This window comes from Nansenia antarctica, assembly GCF_963989245.1.
Source record: "Nansenia antarctica genome assembly, chromosome: 5".
NCBI lineage: Eukaryota > Metazoa > Chordata > Actinopteri > Argentiniformes > Microstomatidae > Nansenia > Nansenia antarctica.
Window position 1 is genome coordinate 50,726,451 of NC_137690.1, and position 20,567 is coordinate 50,747,017.

Here is a 20,567-nt window from a genome sequence, read left to right on the forward strand (position 1 = left end):
ACATACTTTATGTTTTGTTGTATTGTTCTTCCCATGATGGATGTACGTTTATCTTGTAGATAGTAATAGTTATTTGTCTGTATTATCATGTAGATAGTACTAGTTCTTTTCTTATGTCTGTCTTACATGTAACGATGAATTGAAAATCAAGGACCCCAATTGAAATAAGCCAGTGGCTTTCTTGGGTTTTTATCCTTTTAGATTGACCTTGTATGTAATATGTACTTTCATGTACCTACTTCTGCAAACCTTCTAATAAAGTTTTCAATCAATCAATCAAAGCTGACAGGTGATCATCAGTACGAGAGGATCTGTATCTGGATTTGTTGAACTTCATCACTGAGAATGTTTGTTCACATGTAGGTAGATCCAAAGAGAACTAGCATCCTCTGAGCATGCCTCCTCATGTGTGGAAAGTTCTCCTCTTTGAGAGAAGAGTAAAAGTCCGGCAGTGATACTGACTTAAAGTGCTCTGCCAGTAGTGTATCAGACTGCAGGTCAATGAGTTCGAGCTGAACGTCGCTGGGTGTATTATCCACACTGCAGGTTAAGGGAGAACAAATCATTTCATTCTCAACTGTTTTTAAGTCTTGAAATCGCCTTGAAAACTCACCATGCAGAGCTCCTAACATGGATGAGTACCTGCAGAGGTGATCAGCTGAGGGTGTGACTTGCTTTAGTGTTGGCAAGTGGGTGAAAATGTTGTTCTCAATTTGGCTGGAGAGAAACTGCAACTTTCTCATGAAAGCCTTCACCAAGCTGTACACTTCATGTACAAAAAGGCCCTTGCATTGAAGTTTGGTATTTAGTTCATTCATTAGTGCAGTCACATCTACAGCAAATCCAAAATCTGCCATCCAGTCTGCATCTGAGAGCTCTGGGATGTCCTTCCCTTTCTTCTCACAGAACGCTTGAATCTCTGCTCTGAGGTCCCATACTCTTTTAAGCACTTTGCCCAGGCTGAGCCATCTGACAGCTGTGTGGTAGCCTATGTCACAGCCTATGTCAGTCTCATGCTCCTCCAAAAGTGCAACAAACTGTCTGTGATTCAATGCCCTTGCCCTGATAAAGTTAGCTATTTTAGTTACAACATCAATAACATGGTTAATTGTTAGCACTGACTTACACAACACCTCCTGATGTATAATACAATGTAAAAATACACATTTCTGTTCAGGGTCCATTTCACTCACTTTGTCTTGCATTCGCTTCAAAAGTCCAACATTTTTCTCTGTCAGATTTGGACACCTGTCTGTTGTAACACCTGCCAGTTTGTCCCATTTCAGTCCTTTAAGAAGGCCTTAAGAAGGCCTTTTATTCTGAAATGTTTTTTTCCAGACTTTTATTCTGAAGAAGAAAAAAAATCCAGACTTTTATTCAGAAAAAGAAAATCCAGACTTTTATTCTGAAATATTCTTTTATCCAGACGTTTATTCTGAAACTTTTATTTTCAAGATTTTTATTCTGAAAAAGAAAATCCAGACTTTTATTCTGAAATATCTTTTTTTATCCAGACTTTTATTCTGAAATAAACATTTTTCCAGACTTTTATTCTGAAATAATAAACTAGTAACTAGTGACTTGTGTCAGATTAACAACGTTATACATGTTGAACATATTATTCTCGTAAATGTTTCTTTAACTCGTTTTCAAAAGGCTATATTCACAAAAATAATTAGGAAGTCTATTTGTTCATGGATCTAGTTTTCTGTCTTTTCTCTCCTATCCTTTGCTTCGCAAAGGTAATCACTCTCTCTTGATGAGCTAGCCCTGCCTGAGACATGTAAACTCATGTGTCACAGAGATTAAGGATGTCCTCTTGGCCTCATTGTTAATGTCTTCCATGGGAGACCCAGGTTCGAAACCCTACCTATCACACGAAGTAGTAGCCTACGGTAATGTACATTAACACTCTTGTGATTTATATTGGACTCTTATGTAATCCATGGTGTATTTAGTGTAAATAATTGTCACTAGCTCATACAACCATGGAACATGGTCGTTAGAGAGCAGTATAAGAGATTTATTATGGTAAATATATGTGTTCCGTGAACAACGATAAGCAACAAATTCCCACACGACGTCCGGTTTCGTTTTCTTGACTTCAAAATAAAAGGGCGAGCATTTCTTGACTATGGATCAAATTAGTTTCAACCTGAGGGGTGTCATAAAAAGTGTTGATGGCTGTTTGCTGTGGCCATACAGCTAACAGCTCATGGTTGAAATTCACTTGGGTTATATTCTATATTCTAAGTGTGGCTGAATAGATTCATAGCAAATATCAAGTTTAGCCTTGAAAAAATATTATTTGTATTCCCAGCAGTCTTTCATCAAGGCAAGAAGAATTACAAACCGGTAAAACACAAATAACACATTGAGAGGATTAAATGATTATTTCCAGAGATAAATATATAATATAAATATAATGTGTGGTTCCTTTATTCATGTTTTCTAAATGCTTAACCTACGGAAGCGCACTTAACGAGTTTAACTTGGATGCTTTTATTTTGAAGAAGTCCTTATTTACATACACTCGAAGTAGGTGGGCGGAGTTCCACTATTAGGCATATTCTACTTCCTGTATAAACAAGGACACACGCGTTAAGTAACTGTCATTGTAGATTTAGTAATGATCGTTTCGAAGTTGGGCAATATCGAGCTATTTGTGTCTTACTGGACTATATTATGAGATATGTATTAGGCCTATATAAGGGTTTGCATCAAGTGTAGCTAGCTATATAGCTAAAGTGTGCTTCACTAGGCAAATATAGTAGCAAGCCATCAAGATTATGGCGAATCCTGCTCATGTCTCCAGAGTACGTTCATTGTACAAGAGGATACTCCTCTTGCATAGATTCATGCCAATAGATCTAAGAGCTTTAGGTGACCAATATGTGAAAGACGAATTCAGAAGGCACAAAAAAGCGGTTCCGGAGGAGGTCAAAGGCTTCATGATAGAATGGGAGGTAAGCTATCAAACTGGACAGGACAGGTGGACATAATATATTCACACGTCCTGACACATTTTTGTTCAGCAATTCCTGTTCTGATTGTTATTTTCTGCACATCTGGTGTATCATGATCTGATTAGACAACATATAAATCTACAAAAGCTACCATTATCTTTGATAGACCTAGTAACTACTAGTTAGTTTCTATTTGGCAGAAGAAAATGAGTGCTATTTCAACATCTGAACACTAGATGGCATAGTAGGCATGCTCGTATGTTCGTTTCAGAACCAAGCAATTCATTCCAAGTTCAATGCATGAATTTGTAAAACAAAATGAAAAAGGAACGTCTTCAATTCATGAACAATTTCTGTTGATTCGAGATATTATCAAATGAGACACCACAGGTAGAAACTACAGCACGTCCTCCAGACAGGTTCATTCGGTCTGAGCATGACAAATTAGGCGATGAAAATCAGAGCAACTTTCCCTTGTGCCTATCTGCACGGCCAGGGCCGCTTTAAAACCTCTTCTTATCCACCTAATTTTTCTGGTTTTCTGCTCGAAATGACATGCCCACAGTGAATATAGAATATCTCCACAATCACAAGGGCCTTCATAATGATTATTTGATGATGATATTGTTATCAAATGAAAGCTAACACCTGTGGGGTGGCTGTAGAAGTGTCAGAATCAAAATCTATGTTACTGTGTCAGAGTAAATAGAGCTAGAACATTATAAAACATCTCAAATTCAGTCTCCGCCTAAAAAAACAACAGCTTTTACAGTGAATATCACCTTGGAAACCTGATAACCAAGCCCAAATCATCTAGGAATCAGTACTCCAGGGTCTTATTAGTACTTGTGCCAAAGTTGATGCTAGTAATGTGAGCAAATGCAACTTTGTACCTGTTTTAGTACAGGTATGTTTAGGCGGACACCTATATGTTTAGGCCATTTGGAGATATGTTGGCACCATCTTTGACCTTTGACCTTTCTCATGTATCAGATTTTTTTATTTATTAAAAAAAAAAAAAAAGGATTTTTTTTGAGTTGGCCGACCAATGGTATGGAAATTTGGCCTTGAAACCGGACATGACACATTCTCCAGTTGGAGAAAACTGGATGTGACTTAGGCCGTGTTTACCATCTCTGGAAAAAAATGGTGGCATCGTATAGCATGCAAAGTTGTGAAAAAAATGTGATATCGATGAAGAGAATTGATCGAGGTAAACTCTTTATATCACTTCGGATCCCCATGGGGGTCCGTGGATATATTAAGGGGGGGCTAGCTGGGGCGGTGGCACAGGGCCTCGCGCTTTGGAGGGCCTCGCGTGAGGCAGGGTAAAAAAAATAAAATTTGGCATTTTGGCGCCACCTGCAGGAGTAAGCACTCCCTACTCTGGTTGCTTGCATTGCGTTGCATTATAAGCACTTCTCTCTCTGCTTTCCCTCGCGTACATTCAAATGCGTGAAAATGTCTTTTTTATTTTTTCGATGCCTCAGCCCGCTAAGCATGCTTACCAGCCAATCAGTAGTTCTTTCATTCCGATAAGAGCTACTGATTGGCTCTTATCACTTTCAAGTTCACTTAACATTTCACCTTACTTTCTCTCTCCCGGCAGAATAGCTTATGTTAGCTAGCTCAAACGATCTAAATAATAATAATCAATAAGGATAACTTGCTTGATTTTGTGAATATGGACATTACTGTCAGCGACATAAAGGGATTTCGTAGACTGGACTGGACTGGAAAAACACAACTACTGGCTAAAGGCCGCCCGAAGCCACCGCTCACCGATCTTCACACCCAGAAAGGGAGAGTCGCTAGGGGGTTCCAGCAAGCCTGGTATGAGCAGTTTATATGATTTATATGATTCGCGAGGCTGGTGGCGATCTGTGCTTGTTTATATGGTTTGACTTTGAGTACTGCTGTGCTGCTGGTTATGGCTTCTTATTTAAGACTTCCTCTGCTTTTACCTTTGAATGTAGACCTGTGCCGTTGTGTTTGGAGAGAGAGCTGCTTAATCAGTCGCTGAGATAGGCCTAATGTCGCTGTCCGTGCCAGTGGTTCTGGACCAAAAGTGTTTGAGAGAGATAGAGAGGGAGGGTTTGGGATGTGATGTCAAGTGCCTGTGTGACAAAGTGTGAAAAGAAAGTGTGTTGTGAGTTTACTATGGAGGTTGGAAACGGTGTGTGTCTGTGTTGTGCGTGTGTGCGTTTGCGATGTTGAAACTGGACTTGTCGATTTCAGCAGGCTGGCTACTTGATCTTGGTTCAAAAAAGATTGAACAATGAGCACCCCTGATATAGTCGAAACTGGCAACAGTTTTTTTTGTTTTTGGTAATCTGATCACAAAGTGACATTACAGTTTATTAGCGGGTTCTAGGGCATCAAAATTGAATTTCCTTGAAACTGCATTCACTGATGGCGTGTATTATTATTATAATTATGTGTATTTCTATATCTTATGCTTACCCAATCTAAAAGCTCACAGCACGTGCCTGGTGTCGCGCGGTTATAATAGTAGCCTACATCATTATAAAAGGCCTCGCAAATCTGACTTCGCACAGGGCCTCGCATATCTCCCAAGCGGCCCTGTCTGCACCTACACGCACACAAGGAGCTCTGATGCTATTTAATGACCCATCCTCCAGCATGATTCATTTCTGGGTAGGTGATTTTCAAAAGTCCTCTAAAAGACGGGTTTCAACAGTCATGATTTGAGACACACTTCCAGCAGGTTCTTGTTGCGTGCGTTGGCAAATTAATTGAGTGCAACAACACAGATGGTGCAGCCTGCCTTGCCACTCTAGCCTGAAACTACTTATCATGAGGTTACATTCATTCTGTTTACCATATCAGAACTTGTTTTGATTGTGGAAATGAAATGGCCATCTCACTCACACACACACACACACACACACACACACACACACACACACACACACACACACACACTGACAAACATGCTAGGATTGCTTCCAAGAACACATCATGGAATTCCATTTATTAGAGAACTGTATAGTAGCTAGCCGCCAAATGTAATCCATTACTTAGATTGGATATTGGCTATTGTATTAGTCATCTAACATACAGACGGTTGTAATGTATAACACTGTTCTCCCTTCTCCTGTTCTCTCAAAATAGTCTGAACCCAAACATGACGCTTAGCCCAGTCTTTATGACTATGAGCAAGAGCCATTGTATTTCCAGCATAATCACAAATTAAAGGGGATGGAAAATCACCCCATCTGCATGTAATTGCTTGAATTAAGTGGCAGGTGATTACAGAGATTGATTCCAGAGCTGAAAGAGAGTGACTGAAAGAATCATCCAGGGGTAAAACAGCTCAGTGATGCAAACTTGTCACCTTTAGGTGAAATTCGCCGCTTTTACCTCAAAATAGGTGACCTATGTGAATCATGCAGATCTGCAAAAAAAATATTTGGGGAGGGGGGGGGGTGTCTACATCTCATCTCATCCAAGTCACATGATGCCCAAACTAACATCTTCCTGTCTGCTAAACTCTGCTGCAGTTGAAATAAAACGTCTTAAAAAGTTCTTAAGATGGAAGTAGAAACATAAGAAGTAATCAAATAAAATAACATAGAAGTTATTTCTATGTTGCGATAACTTCTCAACAGGAATTTACAGGGTTCGTTCAAACTATCGTAATTCTTGAACTATATGTGCAATCGAAAAAAATCCAACAGTTTCTGAAAGCACAGAAGTTGCACTCTCTAGCCATTTAGGATTATTACGGTAGTTCACCAAAAAAACAAATGCACTGACCTCAAAGTGTCATGGAGTGATTTGAAGAGAAGCAGTATTTTAGCGGTGTTTTATACTTTAGTGAGTTTCTGTACATATATGTTTGTGATTGTGAAATGTCACAAAGACCATCTAGGCTAGGGTAACCAATCCACCTAAAAGTTTCATCGAGGACGACGATGTAAGTGACGAAGGACTGATTTCTTCTTCTGAACCAGGGTATGGAGGTTAGTTCTAGCGAATTTACCTGATAGAACATCGACATGCTAGAAACACATAACTACACATAATTAGATGATCATTATAAGTATTTAGTGATTGTTAAACTGTTGTTTATTATATCGAGTGGGTACTTTACAACTTCAAGTTTCGTGTTATGAAAAAAAACGAGTCGGCGAGTGGTTTGCCCTAGGCTGCGTTCGTAAATTCGCTCTGGAAATCTGATCAGCAGTCATGGAATGCCTCTTGTCCAATCAAATTACTTGGTCCCTTTATGACGTTGAGCCCAGTGCGCAGAGCGAATTTACGAACGCTGCCCGAGACTGTCTCGCGTCCCCCTTTACCTCGCTCTTAACCTGCTGCTACACTGCTTCTATAACATCAGGATCAGACACAGGGCGAGACTTTTAAAAAAAATGGCTTCTGTGTGCTTTAGACTTGCGTAGAATCGATTTTATTTTAATTTTAAAAGTCAGACCGGAAAATGTATTATTGTCGCCAGACCCACTGCGTGGGAATACGACGCGTGCAGATGAGAGACAATATATAAATCAAAACTTATCGCACACTTATTGCTCGTGTGACATTGGTTAAGCTGCGCCCAAAACCCCGATATTTTGCCACGTGAAATGATAAGACAAGAGGCCTCGATACGATAATCGCCGTAGGAGGCGATTCGACTGTAGGCATGTGAAGTTAGAATTTCTTCAAACTTGCAGTGGTAGCAACGGTATGTGTGGTTTAGTAAATATAGTGTGTGTGTGTGTGTGTGTGTGTGTGTGTGTGTGTGTGTGTGTGTGTGGACCTCCTGTGAGAGGTGTGTGTGTGCCATATCTCAGTATGTAGGCTATGCAGTGTAAGTGAGTGTGAGTAAGTGTGTGAGTTTATTCTGTTATTTATGCTATTATATCTAATGTGTTGAGAAGCAATGGAAATTAATCAAGAAATTGATAGAGTAGGCTAACTTACATTATCATTGTTCTATATGCAACAGAACAGATCACCCAGCATTGCTAATGAAAATAATCAACGAATGTGAGTCTAATACCAATACTTGCTCAATAGGTCTTAAAATCTATTAAAAGTGGTCTTATAAAGGTCTTAAATGTAACTTGTTGAAACCTGCAGGAACCCGCATAATTATTTTGAGAACAGGTTGCTTACATTAATTATGCGGGTGTTAAGGTCAGGGCCATCGCTACTTACACGCGCATCATTGTTAGACCACTGTTAATGATAGAGCTAACCATCTACGGGCAAAAAAAAGTGTCACCTTTTTGGACCATCGCCAGTTTGCACCCCTGACAGCTCCTCAGTGTCGTCACTCCACCCCGCTGCTCCTTTATCTGACCATCTTCTTCACACAACCCACGTCAAGTGTTTGTGAAGATCACTTCAGTGTCAGTCCCATGTCAGTTGCCGTGCATATTGCATAGGATTTTGGACATGGTTCATGAACTTACGGTGATGAAATGTGGTGAAACGGGAAGAGAGATCAAAGAAGAAGAATAAAAAGCATACCCAAGAGACTCAAATAAATACATAGAAACACTCCTGATGTTCGCAGACCTCAGAGCAATTAATGCAGTCGAGAAGCATTTGGAAGGTGTGTAACTGAGTTAGAAAACATAATAAACTCAAATCGTCAGAAAATTTTAATATTCCCGCCACCGAATTGCTAGCTTTTTCGGGTGGCAGACCTGGTTAACATCTGGGGTGTCAATAGGCCATGGTCATCATGTGTGTTGGTGATACAGAGGAGATGCAGATTACTAGACTCGCGGGAGCTGTTAGCGCCTGAGATAATGTTTGCGGCAGCTTGACGAGTGTGACGGTGATGCCCGTTCACCCGGATCTGCAGAGTGACAGGCCTCTCTCAACAGCTGTGGACGTTGTTGACTTCAGAGGGGTGAGTGTACCCTAGTCAAGATGGTAAACTCCCTCCTCAAGTTGAAATATCCCAACCTGTGCCAATCGAATTGCTAGGCCACCTGTGCCATGGAATTGGCATATCAGGTTTTTTAAGTCATGTGTGTTGCGATAGAACACTCTCCCTCCCTCTCTTTCCCTCTCCCCCCCCCCCCCTCTCTCTCTCTAGGGAGAGCTTGTCTTGTTTCAATGCGGGCGATTTATTAGGATCAGAGCAGTCCCAGAGGCCCTCAGCTGTAACTGGATTAGACTGAACACTCAGTGCTTGTAATCATATTTGGAGTCTCGCTCCTCGTCTGTTCCTGGCTCTGTCGCCCTTCTGCACTCTTCAGAGGCAGCTTGGAACCCGAGACTGAGCGGTGATTCACCGAATCCTTAATGAATGGAGAGGGAGGAAGAGAGAGAAAGAAAGAGAGAGAGAGCGACGACCAAGACCCCACACAGAAGCATTGTAGGCCTTGGTAATACAGGCTGGAGGGATGGGAGGGTGGGGGAGGAAGGGATTGGGGGCTGGGGGAGAGCGTGACCAAGAGATGCAGACTGTGAGGGGACAGGTGTAAGAGGAGGAGGGTCATTAGTTGATTGGCAGCAAACCATAGTTGAGTTGAGTTGATTCGAGAGTCAGTGTTGAAGTCTTGACCTGGAGCTCTGTGCGTTTGCATACCCCCCCCCTTCCAATGCGATGGCAGCAGGGCCCCCTAACCAACGGAGTACTTTACACAAATTGCTTTAGAGAGAAATCCAGTCGGATAAGTGGGTTACTGAGTGCATGTGTGCAAAATGAGTGCACAGCTTATTCCCCAGGACTGACTGTACACTGAGAGCAGATGGGAGATGGGTTCTGTAGGAGGTTACCCCTGAGAAAGGCATTTATAGCTTTTTTACATCCTATATCATTCTATAGAAGTCGAGGTAGCGGTTGACATGTTTAAATACCATGTCTCGTGGCTTGGGGTGGTCAAGTGGTCTAGTACCATGGCCCACAGTGCACACGTATGCCCATGTCATTATGGGTTCGGGTCCGGCCCATGCCCTGCAGTGTTTCCTCCAGGAATTTTTACATTGGTGGCGGATAGCCCTGAGCGCGCGCGCAGCGCGAGCGATATTTTTCCGCGCGCACGCGTTTTTTTTTCGTTTTTTTTCAAAACAACGACCTCATTTCAGCCAAAACTAGAGGATGGCCCAAAAAATAATAATGAATATACAGAATATAAACTTGTGACTGACAGTCACATACACACACAAAGATCATCAGCTATAATATAATACGAAGTAGGCCTACATGAGCACAAAAGCGGCTAACGTTACTGATTAACTGTTTACTGTAGTGCAGAGAGATGGTAGTCGTAGGCGGCGTATCAAATGACAAAGCTAAACGTTTAATGAAGGACATGAACGATTGTCAACAACACACTCAAGCAGTAAATAGAACAGTCTAAACAACTTGGGTACTACGCACTCAACTGCGGACGGAACAATACTCTCAACCTATAGTTCCGTGCGTGAATTATGTCAACCCACCACATTACAGAAGTAAAATCACAGTCAGATGGAACATTCGGTAAACAGCTGAGTATCAGCTGAGTTAAAGAAAACAAACTCTTACCTTTGATGACACCCACATCAGCCCTGTTTTCCCGTACTTCTCCCGTGTGTCTCTGAAGGTCCAAATGTTCCCTGAATTTTAGCTGCATGTTTTTCCAGCATGTAATTCCGTTGTCAATAAAAAAATATTTTCCCCTTGACAATCCTGTGTCGTTGCTAAAGTGACGGCACATAAGAATAGTTTTTTGACTTGCTAATGTCTGCTGATACACCAACACAGCTAGCCGATGCTGATGGCTCTCCCGCTGTAGTTGTAGTTGTAGCTGGTGGTGGTGGTACCCCGCCATAAACGCTGTTAGCTGATCCACCACCTAGCTTCTTTGGTCCTGCCAGCCATGCAGTTTCGGGTCGCTCATAGCCACTGCTAGCTTCAGCAATGTTTGAAGTGTCTGGGACATATTTTTTCTTGAAAAATCCATCCATCTGTCGCTGTTTTCGTTTAATTTTTCGAAGAAGCTCTCTGGACTGCAGCTGCTCCCGCGTTAGCATTAGCATCCATTTTTTCTTCTCCCTTCTCACCGTCACGAGCTCAAATGACACTTGTCGGACGATCTAACTCTTAACACTCACTTACAGGACTTCTGACACCATGTCGTGTTATTCTATTAAACATACACGTGAGTCCTTCTGTATTTCAATGTAAGTGTCTTTATTTTAACTCGCTCTGTAAGCTCTACAATACCGGTCTCTTGTTGTCTCGTCGTAACCTGCCCACCTGACCTGGGGGGTATTCCATCAACGTCGCTAAAGGAAAATCCTGGCTTATTTTTGATAACTCTCGCGAGACCTATCAGAATATGCCTGGATATTTTTAAGAACTCTCGCGAGATTTATCAGACTAAACCTGGATTTTCCCGTTAGCGATGTTGATGGAATACCCCCCTGATGTCACTACGGTGGCCTGTACACAATAACTATAATACCACAGTTCACATTTAGACCAATCAGGAGCCCTTGTGTCACGTCGTCAACTGAATGTCATTAATCTGATTTTGGATCAGCGGTTAGAGAGAGATGGCCGTGGATTTAGGTGCACTTTTAGTCAACATCCATTATAGCGCTGATCTAGGATCAGATATATTTTAATCAGCTAAAATGTTCAGCTACATATTTTTTTTTTTTGTGGACTGAATCAATTCGTGGCGGAGGAAATTCATTCGTGGCGGCCCGCCACCAATAAATGCATGTAGAGGAAACACTGCCCTGCTGACATTACCCTCTCCTCCTTACTTTCCCGTCTATTGCCACTCCCTCTATCTAATAAAGAAAATATATGAGTGGGACTGCCCCACAAAAAAATAACCTTAAATTCCATGTCTCCTACATAACTCCAGAGAGCTCTAGCGCCTAGACTAACTCCTGTCTCAAATGAAATATTACCCCTTGGCAGAATCTCAACATAATTACATTATGTAGAAGAGAAAGCCTTTCAGACAAATGGCTTGTTATTTCCTAAATTGAACTGGTTCCAAAATCTAAGATGTTTTTGTGAATAAGCCGTATGTGAGGGTTTTTGTCCCAAACTCTGGTCGTGTTTTATGAATGAAAACACTGATGTCATACTTGCATTATATATCTCCTTGTGTGTTTGATTTATAATACAAGTAGCTTGGCAGATGTTGTAAGGCTTGAGTCAAATGAGACATCATTTCCACTCGTCTTGGACATTGGCCGCTTCATGGGCATTTGTCCCAGACTCGTAATAAGAGGCATACAACAGTATTAAAAACGATATGTAAGCTCAAGCTGCCACACTAATTCATATACCAGTCTAGTGGTCTAGTCCTCCCAGAAGATGAAATGGGCCTGCTCAGTATGCTCTGAGCTGTATGTGAGTGGGCAAGTTTTACTCTCAAGATCCATCTCATTCCGCGGGAAGACTCCGTTCAGTTGCAGTGCAGATTCAGAAGTCTATTGGCTAGTTCTGAACTGCCTCTATTTCCCCCCTGATTGCTTCTCCTACGCTGCCATTTCTATGTAAAACCAACTCCATGCAGGTCAGCTGTAGGTTGTCACCACTATTACCCTTCAAAGGACCTGTAATCATGCTCCGGCGCCTCCAGGTGTCCCCTGGGATCCCAGGATAGTTGGAGGAACTCAGACAGAAATAAGAATCTGGAAAACACTGTCAGACTCCCTTGATTCCAATCCTTTTGAATGTGTGTAGTAATCGAATGATCTTTCTCCGTGAACTAAAGTGGTGTGGGTGGTTACCGTACAACCGTACAGACGGTCACATTGTAGTGTTGCTTCATTGATTTCCAAGTAGGATTGCAAAAGTCCATATGGAAACTTTACCAACTTAAGGGAGTTTTGCAACCCTATTTCCAAGCATTGTTTATTGAAACTCCTGAGTGTTTCTGTTTGCTCAGAGTGCTCAATTCATCAAATGAGGGATGGTTAGTGATGTTCTTTTATGTTTCGTATCTAAATGGTCCTTCTACGGTCTCGCTCTTCTCTTTCTCTCTCTCTCCCTGCAGTGCTACAGAGACACCCTTCAGACCCAAGTCCTGGAGTCGGCGGGGAACCTCGTGAAGAAGATGGAGTTTGGAGCGGAGCTGTCAGAAGAGAAGCTCAAACTGTTCCAGAACGAGCAAGTGGGCCAGCTGTACGAGCTCATGCTGGAGTCCACCAAACCCAACAGACAGTTTGACATCCAAGACGACGGCTTTCAGAAGTGAAGGAACAAGTAGCGGGCTACTCCAATACAAAACCGGGAGAGATGAGGAGGAAGGGGGGGGGAGGGGGCTGTGTGACTCAAGACACCTAAAAAATCTGAAGCACCGATGCACGCCTCAAAATAGAGAACTGTTTTTAGGAATGTGTGTAATTATATTAAAGTGCAGTATAATGACGCTGCTCAACGTATCTGTTCATTTCCTTTGCTCTCTTGTTGTCGTCGTGAAGACAGAAGAGGCTGTTCTCCAGTCTCCAGACGAGTTAAAAGGGTCACTTCGGTGGCAGTAATTAGCTTTCTGGGGGAACCTTTCACACAAGCATAATAAGGCTCATCCTCACACACGAGAGGCGTTGAGATGCTTCAGCTCTCTCCGAAGGCACGAGTATCACTCAAATCAATAACGCCTCCTTCAGCCTCACAGAGGATCCGCTATTGTCAGGGAAAAGTCCTTGTCCTCCAATGTGAAAAAAAGAAGCATACTCTATCTCCACTCACATAGGAATGGGGGGAGAAGGGACGTGATAAGTTATTGTCTGCTTTGGGGAACATCACATTTTCTTGATACGCTTGCTATTTCAGAGCACAGGGCAATTAGGGTTTATGCTTTGTGTATATTATTGGAGAAAATAATATTATACTCACAATATTATACTCTCAGGCATCCTCTGAAAGAGAATATGAAAAGTTAGCGAAATGAGAAACTGCAGCTTCCTTTCACTGTTGCATCATTCATCATCTTCTTTAAATTGCAGTAGGCTTGAGCCATTAGATTCTAGTGCCACCCTCTAACCCGGATTCTGTTTTTCATATCCTAGTGTGATAAGCAAGCAATGACAGTTTAGAATTGCGTATGTTGTATTAGAATTTCTTCAATATTTCGCCTACACTTCTTCTTCTACTGCTTTGTCAGCAGTGCCTTTCCTGCATATTTATGGACTGAGTCTGTCTGTGATCGTATTTTCATTCACCTAACAGGCCCATCTGTAGTCTCAAAACGTCTGCCGCCTTTGGTAATTGGTAATAAACTGTTCGGTAGGCTGCTTTAGGTTTTGGAAGCCAGGGATCATTTTCCCATCTAAAGAAACTACACACACACACACACACACACACACACATACACAAACACTCACAAGAGAAGTGGTCTTTAACAAGATGTTACACACACAGAGGGGTCGATACAGAACCAGTCATGGAGAAGGGCATGTCACCTGGCCCAGATCGGTTCTGACAAGCGAGAGAAAAAGCGTGTCCATGGGGATTAAGGGAGGCGTTGCGATTAATCTCCCAGTCTGAGAACATCCTGAAACAAGTCGTAAACCGGCTGTGTATGGCAACCTCACAGCTATCCGCCCCACTGTAGAGAGACACATTGTAACAAAGGGGGGGGGGGAAATCAATGGTTCCACAACAGCTTCATTTGCTACTTAACACTGTATGTGAGCTGAATTTATTTGGGAAGAATATGTCCCTTAGCTTCTGCACGTCACATGCTGATCAATGGGGGTCAACTTGGAAATGCCAGGCTCTTAATAACTTGGGGTGGAACACCCCCACACTGTAGCAGAACAATACACAAGGATGCTTCTGCACCGTGATGCTGGAGGTGTGTGTGCACGATGAAAGGGGGATGATGATGAAAGGGGAGATCCTGATGGAAAAGGCCCTGAGAAATTTGATTTGTCAGAGGTCATGTGTCATACGGAGTGCTCTGAGGAATACATCACAAGGCATCACTTGCCTGATGTAAAGGTCAACAGGTCAACAGGTGAGGTGCCATGGCCGGTGAGGACTGAGGACGCAGGCTCTGTTTGTGAGTGCCAACAGCAAGGGAAATGAATGAGTGACGACACCGATTTATTGCAGTCAATTAAATGTTCCTAACTACTGAAAGGATGTTGCCAAATGGAAACAATTCCTTCTGCAATTACAGTTACTAAAATTAGCCAGAGCTCCTGCTGGGACCGAATGAATCAAATTAATTGTCTGTGATATCCTTCTGTGTTATGGTAGTTCACACAAGCAAAAATAAGTAGGACTGTACTACGACAACACCAAGGAATTTTGGCTGAAAATGAATGTTCCATGTCTCTAGCTAGAGCTTGTGTGTGAACTTCCCTAAAAGTAACAGTCTTTTAACTGTCTTCTGCAGAATATAAGGTGACATTTCATTTGAGTTATCTATGGCATCTTGTCTTGAAAGAGAGACATTTGGTGTCCTGGGCCAGGTATTTCTAAACGTTTGATGTAAATCAGAATGATCCAGATTCTTTTTTGTGATCCAGGATGAGCTCTATCTGGCAGATGTGGAGTAGTATTGGGGAAAACCCAGCTTGATCTGTTCCTGCATAGCAATCTGAGTAATCTGGGTCATATTAGCCCTAAAAAAGCATGAGATAGAGATTGTACATTGTGTTAGAAGTATGCTTAAAGAATCTTCAGAAGATCTCTCCAGGCTACATCTTAACCCTGTCCCTCCTAAAGACCTTCTCACCCCCACTACCCCCCCTGTACAGTCTACTATAAATACATAATCATTTAAAAAGAAGGAAATAGCATTGTAAATGCTAATGGCCCCTGGTCATAGCATAGATTACCTTTTCTTATGATGACTGACAGATAGATGATTCACTTACTTAGACAACTTATTGTTGTAAGTCACCTTGGATAAAGGCAAATGACAAATGTAAAGGTAAAATGATCCAGATTTAAAGTTTTGAAATACTGGGCCCAGAGGAAAATGTCAGGGTTATCTTAAGAGGGCCAGATACACGTCTGTGGGCTATTGATAAATTCAGTCATCATTTGTTGACATGGTGAATTATTTATGAGCTAGGGGGTCGGCTCGGGCAACAAACAAGACCAGCGTCGGAAAACAATTTGGCATGACAAAGTGAAAGTGAAAAGGATTAAATTATGATTATGACATACATTTCTGAATGGAAATTGCCTCTTTGAGGAGGCATCGCCACTGAAAGACTTTGATTGCCCATTCCACAGCTTTTCACAGGTCTCCACAAGACAATACCTCGTTTCTTGGGTAACATTGTTGCTGTTACCTGAAATTATTTGGTTTATTAAACCGGTCTATTTATACAGGGGAAACACACTGAGCCCAAGGCCCCTTTTGCAGATGTACCCTGTCCACAATATAAATGCAGATGAGTTGAAGACTAAACTTTATTCTTATTTGTAGTGCACCAACTTGCCAAACTATGACATTAAAGCTGCATTCTGCAGTTGCGAATTGGCTTGCCCACCATTCTGGGTGAACAACATGGAAAACATGTGATTGTGCTTAGTAAAACTAACTGAAATGATTGGGCTTGCCCTTTCCCCCACGACCCTATTATGTGTTGTCATTGCAATTCCCATTGCAGTTAAAAGAGGGCACAATCCTGCATATTGTGACTTTAGGGTCCTAATTAATTAGGTTGTTGGTGTTATTACTGCACACCAGCAATGACAGTGTTGGGTAACCACGGTCAACTGTGAAAGACACGACTGCAACCTGTTCATCAAAACTTTTCATCATTTTAAACTCTGAAAGTAATTTGACAATCTGTACCCTTTTCAGTGAAGTGGGAGGACCCTCTGCTCTGCAAAGCACTATGGATTGATTTGAGGCTCTTCAAAGCGCTTAGAAAAGAAACAATTGTATAACCCAATCACTCCATCAGCCTGAGATAATCGTTACGTTTTTTTTCAGCAGAATGGACCAAAATATGTTAATAGTTTTGGAGTGAAACTACAAAGAAGAGTGTGCTAGATGTTGACTCTCAGGACCACAGGCCCGTACGATCAGGTATGACTCACCCTCCTGCCTTGTTTGAAGAATAAACGCTGTAGGCTGAAGAGCTCTCTTTCTCTCTCTCTCTTTCTCTTCCTGTGCGTGTGTGTGTGTGTGTGTGTGTGTGTGTGTGTGTGTGTGTGTGTGTGTGTGTGTGTGTGTGTGTGTGTGTGTGTCTTTTATACATATCATTAAATGACACTGAAGCACGACCCACTGTCCCCAAACACACAATGCACAGCAGAGTTGGAGTGAATTTGAAGAGGCTGAATGTGTCTCGAGAGTGTGGCGCTAACTGTATTTATTCATTTAATCATCTACAATTGTACCACAATTGTACAGAAAACATGTTTTCCCCCACAAATGATGTAGCACCCCTCATTGTGTGAATTGGTGACAATTATTTAAAAGGTTGAATATGTATCAAAACATAGCAACTCGAGTTTGACCTCTCTGCACATTTTAAAGTTGAATTGGTGTGAAAAGCTTAATAATTATAGGAGGAGTAGCAGAAGGAAGAATTGGAGTAATAATAATACATATGTCGACTTGCTTAAACAAGCCCACCTAATTATTAATTAAGTTACCAGACCTTGTAGTGCTGAATCTAGACGATGAAGGCATTGGGAATTTGATTGGTTTGACATGTGGCAAGGCGCCTCCCCTTCATAGCTACTTTCTGCATAGGATTTCATGAACTTTCCAAACCAGGAAAGCCTGAGGGGTATTCCATCAACGTCGCTAAAGGAAAATCTAGGCTTATTTTGGTCTTATTTTGATGAACCTCTCGAGACTTGCGGAAAATAAGCCTAGATTTTCCTTTAGCGACATTGATGGAATACCCCCCTGGTCCCGAGGAGGTAAAGTACGGTGTGACCTGAAGCATGAGTGTTACAGTACGTGGGCTGGAGGGCTTATTTTTAGCTTCGTGCAAACTTCACTGTACACACTGTGTATCTATTTACTGCAGCAAATGTACTGATGTAAGTTGTCTGATGTCACAGTTTGAGATCCAGCACATTTGTTGTCATACACCCACTCCTCACACACGGTTGTCACTCAAGGGGGTCAACTTCTGTTGACTTCAACTTATTCAATGTCCATGCATAACCATGAAATTAGGTGAACTTTTAATGCAAGGTGATTTTGTAACAGTGGGTGGGAACAAACTCTGTAGAAGCCTTGATGGTCGAACAGATTTGACAACTCTGTGTGTAATTGCTTTATCTGATCCACTGGAGTCTACAAAATCTTTTATGTTTCCTTCTTTCTTCTTTTTTTCAGCATTTGTCCCTTTACCGCATTACTGAAAGTGTTTACTTCCTAATCGTATTCTGCACACACAATTCTAACAGACGAACTGCTCTTTGACTGAGCTGTGAAGAATAAAACACATTTTTGAAGTTGCTATCCTTTTGAGTTTTGTCAGATGTATTTCTCTTTACTCAGGCCGTTCTTCTACAACAATGTCCGCGTCCGCAACTACGGCTTCGTCCCCTGCGGATGCCGGCCTGCTCGTTTCCAAACCGGCAACTTTGGATGGATGGATGGAGGGATCAGTGCTCTGTTCAAGGCACCTCGGGACACCGCATTCGGAACCTGGAGATGTGGACGCATACAAACAGCTCTGTTATAACCTCGGAGATCCATCAATGCAGCCCATAGGCATCTCTGAGACAAAGCAGAATCGTAATTCAGCAGCTCGGATGCAGGTTGCGTGTGACAATGATAAAAAAAAATCTATCTCAGAGAACAAAGGAGAAAAGCAGAGTGACATGCAGCACAGTGATGCCTCCACCCCAGGGGAGCTGAACTCCTATTCAAGATTTGAGGACATTGAGGACTGTGTGCTCTCGCTCTCCGTGGCTGACGTGAGTTAGACTTTTAAGCAGGTGAACACTGAACACCCATAAAAGCAGCTGGCCCAGATGAGATACCCGGTGACATCCTCAGAGCATGGCAGCTGGCAGCCGTGTTCACAGACATATTCAACCTTTCCCTGTCCCAGTCTGTGATCCCCCTCACCTCTTTCAAGGTGACCACCATTGTTCCTGTGTCCCAAAAAACAACAATAACATGCCAAATGATTATCACCCCCCATGGCACTCACATCCATTACCAGGAAATTATTTGAGAGGCCAACACCGATTCCATTGTACCAGACACCCTGGACCCACTCCAGTTTGCTTGCCGGAGCAATAGATCTACGATTGACGCCATTGCCATTGCACTCAACACCCGCCTATCGTACCTGGAGAATGTTGTTCACTGACTACAGCTGAGATAACACCATTGTGCTCTCCACGCTTATCATCAAACTCAGGAAGAAACCCTGGAGATTAACAACTCCTCCCCCACACTGACTTAACATAATTAACATTGGGGCCCCACAGGGCAGCATGCTTATGGCGCTTTTCCATTGACCAGACCGGTACGGCTTTTGAAAACTTTTTTATGGCTTTTTTACGCATTTGAAAAGTTCGGTATGGTACGGGTAGGATACGTTCTCCATTATACACAACAGACCAGGAACGAGCGGTGACAGTAGGAGGAGTTAAGTGTCATAAGAGCACTTCACTTTAATAAGTGCCGGTATACAGCTCAACGGGGGGAAATGCGATAAGAATTATGTCAAAATGCAGCACTATCATGCACAGATCAGCCTTAAAACATGTAACGTTAGATATATAACGTTAGATAAGGAGCAATGTATTTCTACAGAAAGGCTGTGCTTGACGCTCCCATTGGACTGACGGCGGGGCTCATACAATCTCTGTGTTTCTTATAGATACGAGTGCTCCGGTGTCTTGCTGGTAGTCAAATATATTTATTTATACAGCATATGGATGTTACGTGCCTGTTACTTGCCGCTTTCAGTTCTAGTAGATCTAGTAGTTCTAGTAGATCGCGCAACCAGGGAAACGCTGACATGTGTTAAAGGGGGCAAGACGCGAATCTACCGGCATTTGGCTCATGAGTGAACGGCGAAAACGCCTGGTCGGCACAGCTTGGGATTCCTTAGAAATTATAGGGAACTATGTGTGAAAGAGGCTTGAATGTTGAAATAACAGTAATACCATGTTCATTGATAAAATGACATAAGGGATGAAAAGGGGGGATTGCAGTTTTAGAAGGGGGATGATGAAGCGCGCTGGACTGAGGAACTGTCACGACCAGAGGGCGGAACCCAGAAGCAGACAACGGAGAACAGGTAGTACAACAATAATAGTGATTTATTGTAGGGTAGGGGTGTCAGGGGGAGCAGGCTGGAGGTAGGTAGAATAGGCAGGGGGTCAGGTAGGTAGGCAGGTAGTCAGACAGGCAGGGGGTCAGGCAGGTAGTCAGACAGGCAGGGGGTCAGGAAGGCGGAGTGGTCGGCAGACAGGCAGGGGGTCAGGCAGGCGGAGTGGTCGGCAGACAGGCAGGGGGTCAGGCAGGCGGAGTGGTCGGCAGACAGGCAGGGGGTCAGGCAGGAGGAATAGTAATAGGCAGGCAGGGATCAGGCAGGGAGCAGGGTAGTCAGGCAGGCAGGAGGTCGGCAGGCAGGGAATCCTTAACGGGGAACAGGGAGAATAGGGTTAGGCTAGGGTAACGGGTAACGGATAGAGTAGAGGGAACGAAC

General features: G+C 42.6%; 1 protein-coding gene across 1 annotated transcript; it reads left to right on the forward strand.

Annotated features, from left to right (window-relative positions):
• Positions 1 to 2,590: 2,590 nt before the first annotated feature.
• On the forward strand, positions 2,591 to 13,170 carry sdhaf3 (succinate dehydrogenase complex assembly factor 3). Its single transcript, XM_080532999.1, has 2 exons — positions 2,591 to 2,966; positions 12,959 to 13,170. The coding sequence occupies exons 1-2, from the start codon at positions 2,790 to 2,792 to the stop codon at positions 13,157 to 13,159; spliced, it is 378 nt and encodes a 125-aa protein (XP_080389125.1). The 5' UTR covers positions 2,591 to 2,789; the 3' UTR covers positions 13,160 to 13,170.
• The last annotated feature ends 7,397 nt before the right edge of the window (positions 13,171 to 20,567 follow it).

What these genes read in the sequence shown, in the direction of transcription:
- sdhaf3 (XM_080532999.1), top strand. Translation starts at nt 2,790, where the DNA reads ATGGCGAATCCTGCTCATGTCTCCAGAGTACGTTCATTGTACAAGAGG. An exon ending in GCTTCATGATAGAATGGGAG is followed by an intron (nt 2,967 to 12,958) that starts GTAAGCTATCAA and finishes CTCTCCCTGCAG; the next exon opens with TGCTACAGAGACACCCTTCA.